The 19305-nt window shown below is 38.9% G+C and overlaps 1 protein-coding gene and 1 long non-coding RNA gene across 2 annotated transcripts in view; one reads left to right on the top strand and one right to left on the bottom strand.

Annotated features, from left to right (window-relative positions):
- Window positions 1-19305, top strand: part of CLYBL (citrate lyase beta like) — a 526503-nt gene that overhangs the window by 388285 nt on the left and 118913 nt on the right. The window contains exons 3-4 of the mRNA XM_030201347.1: window positions 11573-11761; window positions 18165-18266. Coding sequence (XP_030057207.1) covers window positions 11573-11761; window positions 18165-18266 — 291 coding nt within the window. The remainder of the gene's footprint in view (window positions 1-11572; window positions 11762-18164; window positions 18267-19305) is intronic.
- Window positions 1662-6989, bottom strand: LOC115469065. The gene is made up of 3 exons (XR_003941952.1): window positions 6898-6989; window positions 4974-4976; window positions 1662-1671 (listed from the first exon to the last, which is right to left on the bottom strand). It is a non-coding gene; the product is annotated as an uncharacterized LOC115469065 (long non-coding RNA).

Genomic DNA, 19305 nt, shown 5'->3' with positions numbered 1-19305 from the left:
TTAAAATCTGCTGGTTTTTATTTAATATGGAAGCAGAAGGAAGCCCATGCGAGCCCCTAAGTGCTGGTAGTGAGACATGAATATGTGCAACTCAGAGCAAACCCAAAAGTGAAAACATACATTCAGGGACATTTGTGAAAGAGAAGGGCGCCCATCTTCCGACACAAATCAGGAGATGGGCGTCCTTCACTCAGGGTCGCCCAAATCAACATAATTGAAAGCCGATTTTGGACACCCTCAACTGCAGTCCATCGCGGGGACGACCGAAGTTCACAGGGGCGTGTCAGAGGCGTAGCGAAGGTGGGACTGGGGCGTGCTTAAGAGATGGGCATCCTCGGCCAATAATGGAAACAAGAAGGGCGTCCCTGACGAGCATTTGGTCGACTTGGTCCATTCTTTTTCACGACCAAGCCACAAAAGGTGCCCGAACTGACCAGATGACCACCGGAGGGAATCGAGGATGACCTCCCCTTACTCCCCCAGTGGTCACCAACCCCCTCCCACCCTTCAAAAAACATTTTAAAAAATTTTTTGCCAGCCTCTGTGCCAGCCTCAAATGTCATACCTAGCTCCATGACAGCAGTCTGCAGGTCCCTGGATCAGTTTTAGTTGGTGCAGTGCACTTCAGGCAGGCGGACCCAGGCCCATCCCCCCCTACCTGTTACACTTGTGCTGGTAAATGTTAAGGGGAACAATTTGTGAAGTCCACTGCAGTGCCCCCTAGGGTTGCCCGGTTGGTGTCCTGGCATGTGAGGAGGACCAGTGCACTACGAATGCTGGCTCCTCCCACGACCAAATGGCTTGGATTTGGTCGTTTTTGAGATGGGCATCCTCAGTTTCCATTATCTGCGAAAACTGGGGATGACCATCTCTAAGGTCAACCTAAATGTTGAGATTTGGGCGTCCCCGACTGTATTATCAGAATGAAAGATGGACGCCCATCTTTCGATAATAGCGGTTTCCCCGCCCCTTCACGGGGCCATCCTGCGGGGACGCCCTCAGGAAAACTTGAGCGCCCCGTTCGATTATGCTCCTCATTGGCACCTATCTCCTGCATTTAAATATAAGCCTTCCAAGTAGAAAGAAAACTGAAAAGCTTATATTTCAAACTGCAGGAAATAGGAGCTAATGGGTGCTTCACTTTTGGGTTTGCATGTGCACAAGAGTTGAGCTTACTGCGAAGCTCTTCTGCGCATGCACCAAGCACGTTCCCTTTGCTTTCACTTTTACAGCGTGCATATAATTTGAGTACCATTTTCTTTGAGTGTTGGTGAGCTAGGTTTCTGTGCTGTTCTGGTGGTATTATGGGTTCTGCGCTGTTGGCTTTACTACTACTATTAATCAATTCTATAGTACTAGTACCCAGTGCTGTACACATTATATACAAGCATGTTCTCTGTTCCTAGCGGGCTCACAATCTGAGTTTTTGTACCTGGGGCAATGGAGGGTTAAGTGACGTGCCCAAGGTCATAAGGAGCTGCAGTGGGAATTGAACCCAGGCTGCCTGGATCAAAGTCTACTGCACTAACCATTAGGCCACTCCTTCCAGGGGCGTAAGTCTATTACACAGACAACTGCTAATTACTGCCAATTAGTGCTTGTTAATGCCACTTGTTGGTACTTATCTCCAATTAACTGCCAATTAGATGCATTACTGACCCTATTCTATAACTGGGTGTGAAATTGCGTGCCTAATTATAGACACTATTTATAGAATTTGGGGTATGTACGTATAGTTTATAAAGTACACAGATGCATGACAACCCCATCTGTGGTCTGCCCAAATCATGCCCGATAATGCCTACGTGTCATGTAAAAATAGGTTTTAGGTTGCTGTGCACTAACTCGTTATGTACATATCATACCACATAATTTTATAATAGCCATTTTCCATACGCTGTACATGTGAAAAATGCTTTGTTAAAATTACTCCCCTTCAAGTGATAGAATTAACCAAGGATCTTGTATTGTGAAGTCTAAAGCCTTGGGATGTGAAGGAATATTTCTGAAAGATGGTTATGAATGTAAAATATGCAGAGATATTAGCAAGCACAGCTCCATACAGAAAGCTGTGTGCTGAAAATATCAATCCAAAGAATGTGAATGATATTGTTGCTTATCTGAGGAATGCATTTTGAGCTCAACTTTGATATAACAATCCTCATTTTCATTCTAGTTCAGTAAAGAAAATCTCAATATTTGGATCTACCAGGTCTAATTTAGTTATATAAATGTTATAGCACAATCTGAAATCATTCTGCACAAAAATAAAACTTTTGGTTGCCCTTTGCAAAATAGATGTCTAATGTAGATGTCATTAAAATGTGATGATGCTATTATTTCAGACACTTATTTAGATATGTTTATACTTGTAGTTTTCGAAATCAGCCCAAGGGGCTTCGTCTTAGTTGTCACAGTCCTTCTTGAGGCTCGTATTCTGTCTGCCTTCCCCTCTCCATCAGTGGAATTGATGCCGCACTAATCCCTGGAAGTTTGGAACTAATGAACTAACTGCTGAGCTGCAGCCACAGAGCCTTGGTCCCAAACTATACTGTACTTCACACTCGATTTATTCTCCAGATGGCGAGACTGTGCAGCCCTGCCGCGGGGGACCACCTCTTCCACTGGAGTGTGAAAGTGGACGGATGTTGTTTTCTTTGCAGATTTGATAATTCAGAGTGAGAAACTTGTGAGGATGATTGGTTATTAGCTTTAATGGATGCCAATTGAACCAACTGCACGCATATTTTCTTCCTTAATTCCTGCATCCGTGTGTCTCGGTGATGGGTGGTTGATACACGCTGCTACGTCACTGCAAACCTCGTCTTCCCCAGGTGGCGATGCTTCATGGTAAATAAAATCATAATATACTCTGACTTTTCATCAACACAGATCCATAGATTAAAGAGGATAAAATAACTTGTTTATCTGACACCACCTGCATTTGCATGGAAACTGAATGACCTGTGAAATATTGGCCAAAAGCAAGAGGATATCTGGTAAAAGAGTGAGAGCCTCCTAAATTCATGAAGTTACTGTATAGTAATTTATTCCTTGAGCAAGTCCACTTATCTTACATCAGGTCACTGAAAATGTTTTCACATTTTGCAAGACACAGACACGAGACAGGGCAAATCCAAAACGTACCTAGTGTGTGTTTAAAAGAATGCTGATAGTAGTAATGTGGGTTTATATAATACTTTTCACCCCCCCCCCCCCCCCCCAAAAAAAAAAAAAAAACATCACCAGTTGTTTTACAGTGTAGAAATTCATTAAAGTGTATTCAGCGACTTCCTGGGTGGAAGAATTGAACTACCTGAAAGTTTTGAAATGGAAACAATAAATACGAGCATTAAAAAAAAAAAAATCCAGGGATTTTTTGGAACTGTGGGATTGCTTAGACATGTTTCCTAACAAGTATCTCAATTTAATTGGACTCTGGAAAACAGAGAACTTTGTGTCATTTCTTTTTCTAACTGAGCTGTTCAAGTGTTTAACTTTTGCAGTATGCTTTTAGCAATTATACCCCATGAATAAAAAATGTAATCTCATTAGAACACTGCATTTTCTTGCAAAATTTGCATGTGTTAACAATTAAATGTATTCTGTTATTTACATTTTTTTTTTTAGCGTCTGTTTGCATTTTACTATTTGCCTATGAAACAGTTGCCCAACTGGGTGTGTAGTGCTGGCTGGAGTTTGTGAGAGATGCTGCGCAGGTTGTATCTATCTGTCACTTCAAAGTTAGAAAAGCACCTAACAGGATCAAGGTTTAGGGACCATAAGGGCTAATTACATCTTGTCAAGGGGGGAAAAAATGCATTTTTTTCATCACTGGAAACCTAGACTTCTAGGCTGCAGGAGACAGAAGTAAAACGTGATTGTTCTCGGAAACGGGGATCTGAACCCAGCAGATGGCATGGGTGTGTTTGCTAGCACAGTAACATATTTCACCATTATGATACCAAAAAAAATATGTGCTGGTTGGGTTGTGTCCATTCTGTGAAATTAGCAGTATTAGGGTAACAATAAGAAAGAATTTTGCACAGGGAAGCGTGCATCCATTAATAGAAGCATGGAAATTTACCATTGTGTTATGTTCTGGTTTTTTCTTTTCATGAAGAATAATCTCTAATATCAGTCTGACAGACCTTTGTACACGGATGATGAACCTTTTATTGGGTCCTTTTCTCTTTTAAAGTGTAGTGATTATTTAAAGAAATTTTAAATTGCTCTAACATTTTTAATACATTAAAAATGTAATTGTTGACTTAATACTTTGTACAATTGCTATATTTTTTTAGCTTTTATTCTTGCTGTTATTTTGTCCATGTGTTTGACATAATATGACCTAGTTTCTGCTATGCTAATAAATTCCCAACTATTACTGCTACTTTAGACTTTTTGGAATTCATGTACAACCAGGCTTAGGAAATAATCAGCAATGTCACTGACATGTAACACAAGCTACACTTCCGTTTTATACTTCCATTTCATATGTATTTAGTGCATACTAGCGCAGCACACGTCTAGTAGCGCTGTAGAAATGATATGTAGTAGAATTATACTGTGTCTCATTTTCAAGTATTTTTGTAGGGTGCTTTTGGGGGGGAGGCAAGTTCAAGTGTGCCCAAGGTATCTTTATACTTCCTGTCACAAACTGATTTGTAGCTACTGTTCTGAATATGTTTCTAAAATACCGAAAAGAAAGCAGTCCCATTCGTAGACTGGGTTTAGCATTAGAAAAAAACAAATATGTGTGTTTTGCATTGTCTAATGACCAGACAATGCAAAATAGTCTGAGAAGACAAACTATTATCTCAAGATGTTTACAACTCAATATTCTCACCTTTCTTAATTTAGCAAATGTGCAGTCCAATTTTTTTTAGTACTAGTTAGTCATGCACTCATTATTTGTAGTAATGTCTGAGTGTTGCTTTTCTTTCATTCTTATGAAATATCCTCAGACTTACCATCTCATAATTCAGAATTTTGTGTGAAATATTTCGAATTTTGAGTGTGAAATAGGTCCAGTTGTGAGATTTTGTTTCCTTTTGGGGTTTGTGTTTGTTGTAGCGGGGAGGAGGGGTAGGGGTTAATTTGTCTTGGTCTATTTTTTTTTCTGCAGACTGATGTGTGCTTAAATGTTGTCTAGGCTCAGAAAGCTTGAATCAGGTTTCATTAACCTTCAGCTTCATTATTGTTTCACTTTAACTGGTGAGAGTCCTCACTTGCTTCCTTGTAAATGTGCCTTAATTATGGGCAGCCCAGAGCTTGTAAATTAGTCTTGCATGTAGATGTGTAAAATTTGCCTTAAAACCTCTGTCTGATCTGAACTGACAACTGTTAAGCTACTGTTTCCTCAGAGAGTTTAACTCAGACCGTGTTTTGGAGTCTCATCTCCCTCCACTGGCAGTGAGATCACGTTTGTATTCATCTGGTTTAAATGTACTGCCATGTGCTCTCTTATTGATTGGCATTAACTTAGGTATTAACATTGATGATTACCTTTGGGGAGGGGGAAGGGAGAAATGGCTGCTTCATAGTATGAGCAGATACAGCTACGAGTTCTTGATGGCCAAAATAAGGGGCCCTTTTACTAAGCCGCATAAGCGTCTATGCGCACCCAATGCACGCCAAAATGGAGTTACCGCCCGGCTACCGCATGGCTCTTGTGGTAATTTCATTTCTGGCACGCATCCGAAAAATAATTTTTATTTTCTGATGCGCGTCAGCTATGCACATCAAGTGGCATTTGACGCGCGTAGGTCATTACCGCCCTATTAACGGGTGAGACCTTACCGCTAAGTCAATGGCTGGCGGTAAGGTCTCAGACCCAAAATGGACATGCACCAATTTTGATTTTGCCACACTTCCATTTTCGGAAAAGGCTGTTTTTACAGGCGCGCTGAAAAATGGATCTGCGTGCGCCCAAAACCCGTGCCTACACTACTGCAGGCCATTTTTCAGTGCACCTTAGTAAAAGGACCCCTAACTGTTGTATTCTCTGTTGTGCCTTCATGCCTGTCACCTCTGCCCCTAACATAGAGCCCATTTCTATTTATCTGATGATAAATTTAATGGTGCAATGGTGGAAAAGTAATGACAGATTAAATATAAATGTACCTTCTTACTATGACTTAACACCTGTATAATCTTAAAAGAGTCTTTTTCTTTCTAGCTGGACAACTTTATTAGGATCATAAAAATCTATTCACATATAAAGCTATGCTTTGTAAATATTCAATTTAAATATTGGCAAGCAGAACAAAAATGTTTTTATCCTTCAAATATAGAAAGCTGCTTTCAGGCTCTGGCCCTATTACTGGAGAGTGGTAAAAGTAGTTCATTTGTTCAAGGATTTCTGGGGCCAGTCCAGCTCAATTCAATTCAGTCTTGAAGCTTTCTCTGCTGCTCCATGTTATTTTCTGAAGTAATTTGTTGATATAAAACCAAAGCATTTTGAATGAGTATTTTACATTTATGGTTCATGATAGTAAAAGGAGTTTAGATAAGTAAAGTTATTGTAGACTATTTATATTGAGATTTTTTTTAATTGACTGATATTTTCCTAAACATTAATTGCTTGAAGTTATTGAAACTGCCTGAAGTCACCCTGTTATTTCATCAGCAAAATATGATGTAATGAGAGCAAACTTGAGTTTAAAGAACTATTTGTATATATGCATAGGTAACCCTAGCATAATGGCTTATGAATATTGACCACTGAGTGCACAGGACTGAGTTATGCATATACCCCTGGATTCTATGAGTGGAAATCGAAGCATATTCCATAACAATACGCATCACCTAATTGATTAACAAGCCAATCAGCATTGAGAATTGCCAATTAACAAGCAAGTATTGACACTAATTGACATGAATTAGAATTTACACGCTGTGCATAAATTCTAAGTTGCATAGTTGAAAAGTGGGCTGGCCATGTGCATGGAATGGGTGGTCAAGGGCGTTTCTAGAATCTATGCACGTTGTTATAGAATACATCTGGTCCTTGCCTAATTTAGGTGTCAGCATTTACATCAGATTTTACTTGGCTTATTTGCCCGTGACTAAATTCAGTCATGTGGACTGGCACTCAGTGCATTCTATAAACCACATGGAAATTTGGGCTTCTTCTATAAAGTATGCCTAAAGTAAGGCATACTTTATAGAATGTGCTTAGGGAAATTTCATTTCGGTGCCAAAGTTTTAGTCATGATATATAATCTAGTCCATAACTTCTTATTTTGTTCAAACATTTTAAAAATTTTACCCCTTATGAAATTATATAAATTATATTTGGTCAATATTCAGTAGTGGGGCTGTGGTCTAATTTAAAATGGATAAGAAATCCATTTAAAGTTTTACCTATTCTCAGTGGCAGGGAAATGTGTATTACTTTGAAAATGCATGTATGATTTTAAGAGTGTAACTTTAGAACAGGGTGTCTAGGTTAATAGGACAGGAAGGTGCCTATGTTTGCCTATCCCAAGGAGGTTTGATAACAGGAGACAGCATGATGTTACAAGGCTGAAACCGGTCTCCACCCACTCCATCCAAAAAGGTTTTAATTCTCCTCAATACAGCTGCTGCCATCTCGGTACACCCAAAACAATAAAATTGATAGGGCGACAAGCTCTGCCTACTGGCTTCAGCCTACATAATGGGCCAGGTAAGTTTATGCTGTCACCTGTTATCAAACCCCCTTGGCCTCTCCAGTGTTTCCCAAGTTGGTCCTGGAGTACCCCCTTGCCAGTCAGGTTTTCAGGATATCCACAATGAATATGCATGAGATTGATTTGCATACACTGCCTCCATTGCATGCAAATCTGTTTCATGCATATTTATTATCGATATCTTGGCAAGGGGGGTACTTCAGGACCAACTTGGGAAACACTGTTTTATAAAGGCATATAGGCATCATTTATAAAATACTAGCACAAATCATTCAGAAATCGCACCTAGGCACGGGTATTACACCTGTGCATGTGTACAAAACTCATGTGATTCTGCCCATGCTCTGTCCAAACTCCACCCCTGAGCATGCTTACTGTACAAGTACATTTTGGCTTGTGCGCTGCATACTTTTAGGTGACATCTAGCTTTATAAGAGCCTATTTACAGTACTTATGCAAAATATTATAAAATGACCTTCTAAATAGCTACCTGTTTAAGGTTAGACCTGTTATTTATTCATCACCATTTAAAACAAATAATTTAAGTGTTCAGGAGCTGAATGTTACCACTGAATGCATAAAACTTAACTCTTCCTCCTTGATTACCTAATTTACTCTGTCACTCATGATCTCTAACGCAATACCACTCTGTATTTCTCATACCGGAATTGGCGATCGCCATCACAGTACTATGTAAGCCACATTGAGCCTGCAAATAGGTGGGAAAATGTGGGATACAAATGCAACCAATAAATAAAATAAAATAAATATGTTTTTTCACTACCCTTGCCCTGCTGTAAACCACACCTGTATAGTGAACATAATTTGACTGTTTTCAGATTAAAATGGCCAAAGTTCTACATTTATCTGTTACAATTATTTTTAAAAAGCACTTATACGATTGGCAGTGATGCTAACCACATATGTGCATTTGAGTATCCGCCTATATATGTTTAAGTCAAAATATGTCTCATAGGGACCCTTTTATTAAGCCACGGTAGACTCTACATGCGTGCCCAAATGAGACTACCACCAGGCCAGCGTGCCCTCTTGGCAGTAATTTCAGATTTGGCATGCGCCCATTATTTATTTCTTCCCATGCACGCCGGTTCTGGCGGTAATCAGCACTTGGCACGTGCCGACCAGTCACAGCGTGTGCAGCATGTGAGCCTTTACCACTAGATTAATGGGTGGCATTAAGGGCTCAGGCCGGTTTTGGGCAGCCACTGGTTTCATTTTTATTGCAAGCCCTTTTCCTATCCCATTAAAAAAAAAGCCATTTTTTGTAGATGCTGTAAAAACTGGCCCGGCATGCGACCAATATACGCGCCTACACTACCACAGGCCACTTTTTACTGTGGTTTAATAAATGGGCTCCATAATATGTAAACTATGGTCTTTTCAGCTACTTGAGTAAAACATCTATGGTGGTATTTTCTGTACCATTATATTACACAAATCCGTATAGAGCATATATTTTATTTATTTTCCATGCCTTAATAGAGCAAGTTGGACCTCTGCAGGGCGGAATAGGCAGCAGGCAACACTTTACCCTGAATTCCTTTCAGCATTATGGAATATTTCTACGAGGGCATTTCATCTGATAGCTTGATGCCGATGTACTAAAATATGTTTACTAAAATGCGTCAAGCCCTAATAACATGCTTGACGCATGCAGAAGTGCCTACCACAAACCCCCGGATTCTATATATTGTGACCGAAATTGCACGTGCAAATCCAGTTGTATTCTGGATTTGCACACACAATTTAATTACTTAACTAGCCAATCAGCGCCGATAATTGCCACTTAAGCAATTATTGATCTTAATTGGTATTAATTAACATTCATGTGCACAACTTGCTAGGCAAATTCTGTAAAGTGGTTCACTACATTTTAATGCATGCTGCCAAAAAGGGGGTGTGGAATGGGCAGATTGTGGGCATTCCAAAAATCTACACGCATAGTTATAGAATACACCTCCTCCTCGCCTAACTTAAGCGCCGGTATTTACACTAAGTTTTACTTGGCATAAATGGACGCACCTAAAGTTAGGCACAGGCATGGCCACTAGGTGTATTCTATAAACTGGCTAGGCATATTCTATTAACCGCACCTAAATTTAGGCACAGTTTACAGAAGACACCTAGGCAGAAATATTTTTGGCACCAATTTTTCAGGTGCCATATATAGATTCTAGTCCAAAATATGTTAAAGTGTTTTGCGGTAAGTAAGTTGTTTGCACATACGTGCGTGGTATTCTTTTTTTCAGAGCTAACCTGTTCTGAATGCTGTACACTAAATGGTTAGTGCATCTATAACGTTGGCGACCTTACCCCCGGATTCTCTATATGGCGCCTAGATTCCGTGCAGAGATACGTGCGTATCTTAATTGGCAGAACAAGGTAATCAGTGTCCTTAACAGCACTTAACAAGCAATAACGAGCACTAATTGGCAATAATTAGAATTTACATGCGGAAATCGCTAAGTGTATTCTATAAAGAACTGCCCCTAAATTGCAAAGCGCGCAGTTCAAAATAAACATGCGTTGCTTAAAAGAGGTTTGCTTTTGGGCATTTAATGGGCATTCCAAAATTTCTGTGCGTAATTCCAGAATAAGGGTCAGTGTGCCTAAATCTACATGCACGGATTTACACCAGGTTTTTATTGGCGTAAATGAACGCACATAGATTTAGGCACTACGTTATCGACCTAAGCATATTCTATATACCGAGCCTAAATTTTATAGAATGCGCTTAGTTCCACGTGGATTTTTTAGGCACCATATATAGAATCATGTGTTTAGTGCCTCTTAAATAGGCAGTGCTCCCCCATCAATTTTTTTTCAGATTACGTGTGCCAATTTGAACATTAGCGCACAACCTGAAAGAGAAATACAGGAAATTCCCATATTTCATGGACACACTAGTAATGGACTTAAGGGGAATTCTATATATGGCACCTTAAAATCAGTGCTGTAAAACACGTGGTTAGTGTAATTCTATAAACTACACCTACCATTACGCATAGTTTATAGAATATGATCATGTGCCATTCTTGCAACTAAAATTTAGGCACACCCATTTAGGCTACCTAAAACCAAGCCTAAATACCTGCGCCAAAGTTAGGTGCAGATCGGGTGTATTCTGTAATAGTGCACATAGTTTTTTGAAACACCCGAACCCATCCATTCTACACCCATGGCCACTCCCCCTTTTCAGCTGTGTGCATTAGAATTTTTTATGCATCGCATTATAGAATACGCCTAGAAAGTTGTGCAAATTAATTCTAATTAGAGCCACTAATTGCTTAAATACCAATTATTGGCACTGATTGGCTTGTTAATCAATTAAGTTGTGTGCACATTTTGGCAATGTGGCCAAATTAGCATGCACAACTTAAGGCACCAGATATAAAATTTGGGGGTTAGCGTAGTAGACACACCCCTATGTTTCCTTCTGTGACGTACATGCAATGATCTCTTAAAAACTTTAAAATGTGTAAAACTTTGCTATGAGGGTGGAACAAAAATGTGCAGACAACTTTGCAGAAGAACCCTACGTATGTGAAAACGTGCAAAACCTGGACTTGCTAATGTTTTTACTTTTGAGGCATTTGTGCATGTTTTTTCAGACATCGGCTTCCCCTCGCAAGATTCTTCTCGTCCATATATTGGCCTCCTGTAACATCTAGATGCATTGCAATTGTTTCATTTCTTATAACTACAGATCTTTGTTTTTTTTTTATACCTGTTGTTTTCAGTTGTTAGATATATGTTTGGCACATTATAGTCTGATTACGACTGTACCAAAACCCCTCAAAATTATTGTTGCTATTACTTCTCCTAGCATAGTATATGCGTTAGTGTTTTTATTATTATTATTGTTATTATTGCAGGTGGATGCCAGACTAACTATACTAAAATATCTTGAAGAGTTTGATCTTGGGAAGACAGAAAAATGTGTTAGGATCAATTCAGTGTCCAGTGATCTTGCAGAAGATGACTTGGAGGTCATTTTACAGTCAAAGGTCCTTCCTTCAAGTCTCATGCTGCCAAAGGTCGAAAATGAAGAAGAAATAAAATGGGTGAGTGGCCGCAGGTTTGTCAGTAGTGCAGATCTGATCAAAGGCCCAATCACAGAAACGAAACCTTGAGGCATCAACTACAAAACAGTTATTAATGGCATAGCATCTCTATTACCGAAAACCAAATAAAGACCGTAGCTAAAACTGAAATACATACATTTCAATAATAGAATAAAATCCCTTTTAAAAAATACCAGGAGTAACTATGAAAAAATAAAATATTTTTTAGTTTAATATTTGAGGGCTCCTTTTACTAAGTGGTGCTACCGATTTATGTGTGCAGAACGTGAAGAAGCCCATGGGAATTCAATGGTCTTCTTTGCATTCAGCGAGCTGCTAATCAGTAGCGCCGCTCTGTAAAACAAATCCTTAATTTAAAACATAGTTTTATAACCCACAACTTTCGGTTTAATAAGCCGTACAGAACAGATTATAGAAAGTTTGGCGCAATTAAAAAGAATTGTTATAACATAGAACAATATTAAGATAAATCTGCTATTATTCTTTATAAACAAACAAGTGTATTTTAAATGGCGTGATTTAGGGGGAAAATTATCAATGGAAGCTACTGTTAGGTTGGATTATTTTAGCTCAAAGTGAGTTATATTGCTGCAAGTCGTGTTATTGTAGCACAGAGTCCCATTTTATGCAATGAGACCCTGTTCTAAAATAACCTGACGTGTTAAAATAACCCAACTTAACAATAGCCCACGTTGATAACTCCCCCTTGAATTGGATTTATATTTACAAGGTACCGCATAATAGGATTAGGGGGGGAAGTTATCAACGTAGGCTGTTGTTAAGATGGGTTATTCTATCCCATCTCATGCTATTTTAGCACAGGGCCTCATTGCATAAAATGGGACCCAGCACTAAAATAGCATGACTTGTGGTAAAATAACCCATCTTAACGGCATGTTGATAATTTCCCCCGTAGTGATGCTAGCAGGAATCGGGATCATCCATCGTCCATACAGTTGCTCGAACAAACTCAGAAAAACTAATGGAGCACAAATACATCTTTGCTCTGTGTGTCTGAATTCGCACCAATAAAAATCGGCACTCAATGTTATTCTATACAGGGTGATCTGGGATGAGCACTCGTTATAGAATAGCTTTGAGTGCCAGATTCCTCAATCAACTTTGGGCGTGAGAGCTTATGCCAACTGAAACCTGGTGTAAATCCTGATGTGCAAGTTGGACATGGATCTGTACTATTCTGTCACACTGCACGCATTTTTTGTGACTACCGCTGATCCACCCATGCTCCTCCCATAACCACACCCCCTTTTGAATTGTGCATGAGTTGATATAGAGGCCCTTTTACTAAGCCGCGTAAGCATGTATGTGCACCCAATGCGCGCCAAAATGGAGTTACTGCACAGCTACCGAGTGGCTCTTGCGGTAATTTCATTTTTGGCTTGCATCCGATACACGCGGCTGAAAAATAATTTTTATTGTCTGCCATGCGTATCGGACACATGCCAAGTGGCATTTACCGGTTACCGCGTGAGACTTTACCCCTAGGTCAATGGCTGGTGGGAAGGCCTCAGACCCAAAATGGACACGCAGCAATTTTGATTTTGCCGCACGTCCATTTTTGGCAAAAATTTTAAAAGGACCTTTTTTTATAGGTGCACTGAAAAATGATTCTGCCCGCACACAAAACCCATGCCTACACTACCACAGGCCATTTTTCAGCGTGCCTTAGTAAAAGGACCCCTTAGGCACCCATTACAGAAGAGCACGCAGTGCGATTGGTGCCCAAATCATAATTAATGCCAATTAATTTCTTGTTAACTCCATTAAATAAATCATTGGAGCCCATTAACTAATTACTTTGGGTGCCAGTCTGGAATCTGCACCTAATTATGGGTGTCCTTTTTAGAGTCTGGGGAACATTGTGTAACACAAAAATAACTATTTTCAAATGAAGTTCATGTACTGTACATGAAAGTCTATTTCTTTACAAATTCAACAACGGTTATGCAGACTTCTTTTTTTTTTCATGTTTCAATTTTTATTGAATTACCATCAGTATTTAAAGCCCTAATCTAGAATCCCACAGATTCATTAGCTATTCCTAACCAAAAAAATGGCCATTCTTAATTTATACAACCATAAGTAATACTTATTTAAAAATGTTCTTAAAGTGATCTGACATCGACTTCATTGTCTCAAAATATTCTTCTGACGCAATACACACTTGTCAACAATTAAAAAGGAAGAAATAGAGACCTGTTCAGGAAATAATATCTATGCTAATTAAGAACATTAGTTGAAAGCTTCTTGTTCCTTTATTTACTGTATGGAGTGATCTTGTTCCTTTTCTTCTCTCTTTATATCTATATTGCTTCAATTGCTGGTAATGTATTTTCTTCACCATTAGATTCAAACACATTTTTGGGAACCAGTTTTTCATTAATTTTGAATAAATTTGCAGGGTTTGGCAAGATACGCCTAAGCTCACATTCCCCTTCAAATTATAGATGTTGGGTCTGAAGTACTAATCTGTAGGATTTCGCATGGTTAGAGGCCTGTTTCCGATGAACGTTTGCTATGCATGTAAATTAGCTCAGTTTAAAAAAATAAACTTTGCCAAAACTTTGGCTAAAAGACCTGAAAAAAATGACTACTACATCTCACATTGAGGTGCACTTATCTTTTTATTTATTTATTTATTTATTATTTAATTAAAAAATTTTGCCCAAAAATCAGCATGCAAAAATGTATTTGAGCAATAGTTTTCTCTTGATTCTTAATTAATGAGCTACTTGGTATGACAATTAAATTGCAGCAACTCACTAATTCGGAAATTTTGACCCATTGCAAAGAGGCAATGTACCAAATTTTTTGAATAAGGAGCCTACACATGAAAACAAGCAAAATGCTGAATTTCTTTTAGCATTTTGGAGTATTGTGGAGCATTTTGTACTTTTTATTTCAAGTTGATTACTTTTAGAAAACAAATCACAATGTAATATATTAAGGGGAAAAGTTATCAACATGGACTACTGTTAAGCCAGGTTATTTTGCCATGAATTAGGTTATTTTAGCACAGGATCTCATGGGACCCTGTGCTAAAATAACACAACTTAACAATATCCCATGTTGATAACTTTGCCGCTAATTCTGTTTACAGCATATTCGTATTCATGCCTCTGAAAAGCAAAACCTGTTACCTGACACACTATGGAGCCCTTTTACTAAGCCGCATAAGCATCTAGGCGCACCCAACGCGCGCCAAAATGGAGTTACTGTCCGACTACCATGTGGCTCTTGCAGTAATTTCATGTTTGGTGCACGTCTGATACGTGCGTCTGAAAAATATTTTTTGTTCTTGTGCGCATGTAGGTCATTTCCGCCCAGTTACCGCATGAGTCTTTACCGCTAGGTCAATGGCTAGTGGTAAGGTCTCAGACCCAATATGGACGCGCGGCAATTTTCCTTTTGCTGCATGTCATTTTGGCAAAAAAATTTTAAAAAGACCTTTTTTACAGGCGCGCTAAAAAATGGATCTGCGCACGCCCAAAACCTGCGCCTACACTACCGCAAGCCATTTTTCAGCACGCCTTTGTAAAAGGACCCCTTTATTTATCTTAATTCTGAAAACTTGCTTCCTCCTTCTCTTTCAGCCTTCCTCCTCTTTACTTCCCATTAAATAGGCACCTCCCTCTTTTTCCATAGCTGTCCATCTCAAAGATGATCTTATTAAAAATGGTCATCACTTTCTTTCTCTCTTCTAATTTACTGTGAGTGATTTTAGCAATATCTTTTACAAATATTTTAAAACTTGTTTTATTTTCTGGTTATAAAAGAGGGAGGTTACGGAACTGTGTGTATGTGTTTATCCCTTTTTTTCCCCCTCTCATTTTTATTTATGTTGAGCATAAAACCTGGAAGCTGATGCACAACTCAGAGATGAGCTTACTTGTTTTCTTTTGTATGAGAACCTCTTGCTTTCCTTTTGTACCTCGTATGGGTAGTTGTTTGACTGGCATGGCTTATTGGACTATAACAAGCGTAACTCTGCCTCCTTTGTTACGGAACAATTCTTCCCACAAATCCTGAACAGTGTGTATTCTTCCCAATACACTATTGGGTGTGCACTGGAACTGAAAGAATTGCTGAGGCCTGCTACTGCATCCCCTCCCAAATCTCTTTGTTTTCTTTTTTTAGGGGGAGAAGGTAGGGGGGAATTTCCTCTTTTTTTTTCCCCCTCAACTCAACTGAACACTTTACTAGGGCCGGAAACATTTAATCATCTCTCTTTGAGAAAAATTAATTGAAACTTCTGCACTAGTTCCCTTTTGTGTTAGTACTCACTGCAAATTTTTAAAAAGAGAAAGAGAAAGGGAATATAAACTGTTTGAACTTTTCGTACCTTTTATGTTTTTAATAATACCTCATGATTTTAATTTCATAGCTAGAGTTTTCAGTCAAATGTTTCATTTGATGCTAATGTTATTATATTATTGACTTCTGAAAAACAATGTAGTTTTTATTTGCAAATGTAGATTTCAGTTTAAAATGAGCAGAGAGTTCTTAATTCTCAAGACAGGCTGTACGCTCTGGTCTACCCCCTCAACTGATTACCAGTTTTCATTCTTATTGTTTATTTCACACAGTATGTATGATATAATATGGCACACTTTTGAAGCTTGAATTAGAACTATTTTTGTAATTATATATATATATATATATATATATATATATATATATGTACAGTAGTCAATTCCAACTTCTTACATTAAATTTAATGTAGATGGTGTGTGATGAAAAAGATGTGAAAAATCATGACTCAAGAATAAACTTTCTTTATTTTATTCAGAAAGTGATAGAAAATTGGTCGAAAGCTTCATATTTTAAAGATTTTGGTGATTAGATTTTGTTTTTGTTTATGGGGGAAGTGGTTGTAGGAAAGGAAGAAGGAGGAGAATAGTGAGGGAGGCTAAAGGGGGAAATAACACCTCTAATCCAGCTTCTGGTAAATAGGCTGCCAGCCTTCAAAATGAGCTCCCTTTCTATTAGTCAGAATATTATGCTAAGCCTTAAGCATTAGGTTTTTTTTTTATGTTGCCATGGCAGCCTTATTCCTACAGGGTTGTGACCTGTGATGATTACAGTACAAAGCTTATAGGGCCTTGAAACCCCCTTTGAAGATGAAAAGTCTTTGATGGTTTATATTTATGCAAATCTCTTAGATATGATTTACCCAGCTGAGATTGAATGGAGAGATGATTAAAAATCCCTTTCCCTTTGATACCCATCAATGGTTGAATATTCCTTATATTTAAAATGGATAAACGTGCAGTTTTTTTAAATCTTTATTTACCTACATATCTTTAAGTTACCTGTGGATATGGGGATATTTTGTGTTTCCAACAAAAAAAAAAAATTATATCTAGATAAACAGTGTATGTAATCTGGGGGGGGGGGGGAGTTTGCCCACTTTTGAATGAAAAAAAAATCTGTGCAAGAGCTTTTGTATGTTTCCAGATGATAGATTTTGGAATTTGGGCTACCCCACTGGCTGCTCGGAGCTAGCTGTGAACTGGTCTCATGGAAAAAATTGGAAGGCTTTGGTCTTCAAAGAACTAAACTTCCTTTTTTTAAGGCCTTCCTAGGTAAGCCAAAAGTGTGAAGAAAGAACCTGCTGAATAAAAGGGTAACTAACAGTGCAGCTGTGAATAATATGGCCATTACATAGAGGACTGCTGAACTGTTCCAGTGATGTAAAAGCGAGACATGAAATAAAACAGAATGTCAGGTGTACCGGACTTCATTGTTTTCTGAGGCCTAATGATTAGCATTTGACTGAGTCAGTATTAAAAATCTTCAATGAATATTTGTGGCAGTAAGCTTATAATTTCCCAGCTCCAAAATGTAGGCCTTACCCAAGACATGCTTCATTTTTTTTTTTTGCATGGCTAGGTAAAATGCTTTGGGCTTCTTTTACTAAGCTGTGGTAAATGGGGCCCTGCACTAGCAGCGGTGGCTATTTTTGCCAGGCACTGAGGCCCTTTTTACTGTAGTGCGTAAAAAGCCCGAAAAAAAGAAATGACTATGCAGTAAGTTTGAACTTACCATGTGGCCATTTCAGGGGAAGCACTTATCTCCACCCATTGAGGTGGAGGTAAGGGTGCCTGCACTAACCCTGCGGTAATATTTTACTAAAGTTTCCAGTAGCACTGTGCTGGGAGCAGTACTACCTCAGGAGGCCACATTAGGCCTGTGGTAGTTCCGATTTGCCACGTGGCAACTCTTTAGTAAAAGGGCCCCTTAGAGATGACTGCACAGATAAAAGAAAATTAAAAAGTGATTATAAGTGCATTTTTGACTGCATCACATGAACAACATAAAATAAAACCTTTATATCTAAAAAATGCTATTATTATTTCAGTTTACAGATAAATTTTTATATCATTTAAAAGGCCGGAAAATTGTAGAGCCAATTCATTTAATCACTTTTGTGGAGACTGCAATCGGATTGCTTAACTTCAAGGTAAGAAATTGTGTTGCTGTTGTCCCTTCCAAAATTTTTGTTTAAGAAATTGTTTAGTATAGGTAAACTCACAGATTTTATATATGGCTCAAAGTTGCAGGGCCGCCGAGAGACTGGGCCGGGCCTGGGGCAAGGCCGCCCCTGGGGCCCTGCCAACGCCACTGCCGCCCCACCCGAGGCCCCCCTCCGTCCACCACCGGGCCCCCCTGAATTCAAATCATAGCGCTTCACCTCGACCTCACTCCGTGTGAAAGAAACGCAGCAGCGACAGTCTGCAGATCGCCTCCCTTCGGACCTTCCCTCCCTGTGTCCCGCCCTCGTCTGACGTAACTTGCTCACATTAAACGTCATCTGCCATTTAGACGCCCAGTTTCCCAGTCTCGTAAGGTCCTCTTGTAATTTTTCACAATCCTCCCGCGATTTAACAACTTTGAATAACTTTGAGTCATCAGCAAATTTAATTACCTCACTAGTTACTCCCATCTCTGGATCATTTATAAATATGTTAAAAAGTAGCAGTTCCAGCACAGACCCCTGGGGAACCCCACTAACTACCCTTCTCCATTGAGAATACTGACCATTTAACCCTAATCTCTGTTTTCTATCTTTTAACCAGTTTTTAATCCACAATAGAACACTACCTCCTATCCCATGACTCTCCAATTTCCTCTGGAGTCTTTCATGAGGTACTTTGTCAAATGCCTTCTGAAAATCCAGGTACACAATATCAACCGGCTCACCTTTATCCACATAAATAAGGCTGGCCCAACCATTAGGTACATGTACATGGGCATTTATGAAGTGCAGTGCCACCCAAATAGTATTCTGTGGGAACTCCTATAGTTAGATTTTATAATAGTAGATTCTATATTTTGGCACACCTATTTTTTATGCATCTATACCTCCATGCTATTTTATAATAGCCATTTGTCACATATAAAACATGCTTTACATGTGAAAAACACTTTATAAAATTGCCTCGTTTGTGTACTGTTAAAATTGGCTAAAGTTTCTGTTAGGCTTAGTTTTTACATTTGTT

Source organism: Microcaecilia unicolor, chromosome 4, assembly GCF_901765095.1.
Source record: "Microcaecilia unicolor chromosome 4, aMicUni1.1, whole genome shotgun sequence".
NCBI classification, from domain to species: Eukaryota; Metazoa; Chordata; class Amphibia; order Gymnophiona; family Siphonopidae; genus Microcaecilia; species Microcaecilia unicolor.
This window is presented reverse-complemented; position numbering and strand designations above follow the sequence as displayed.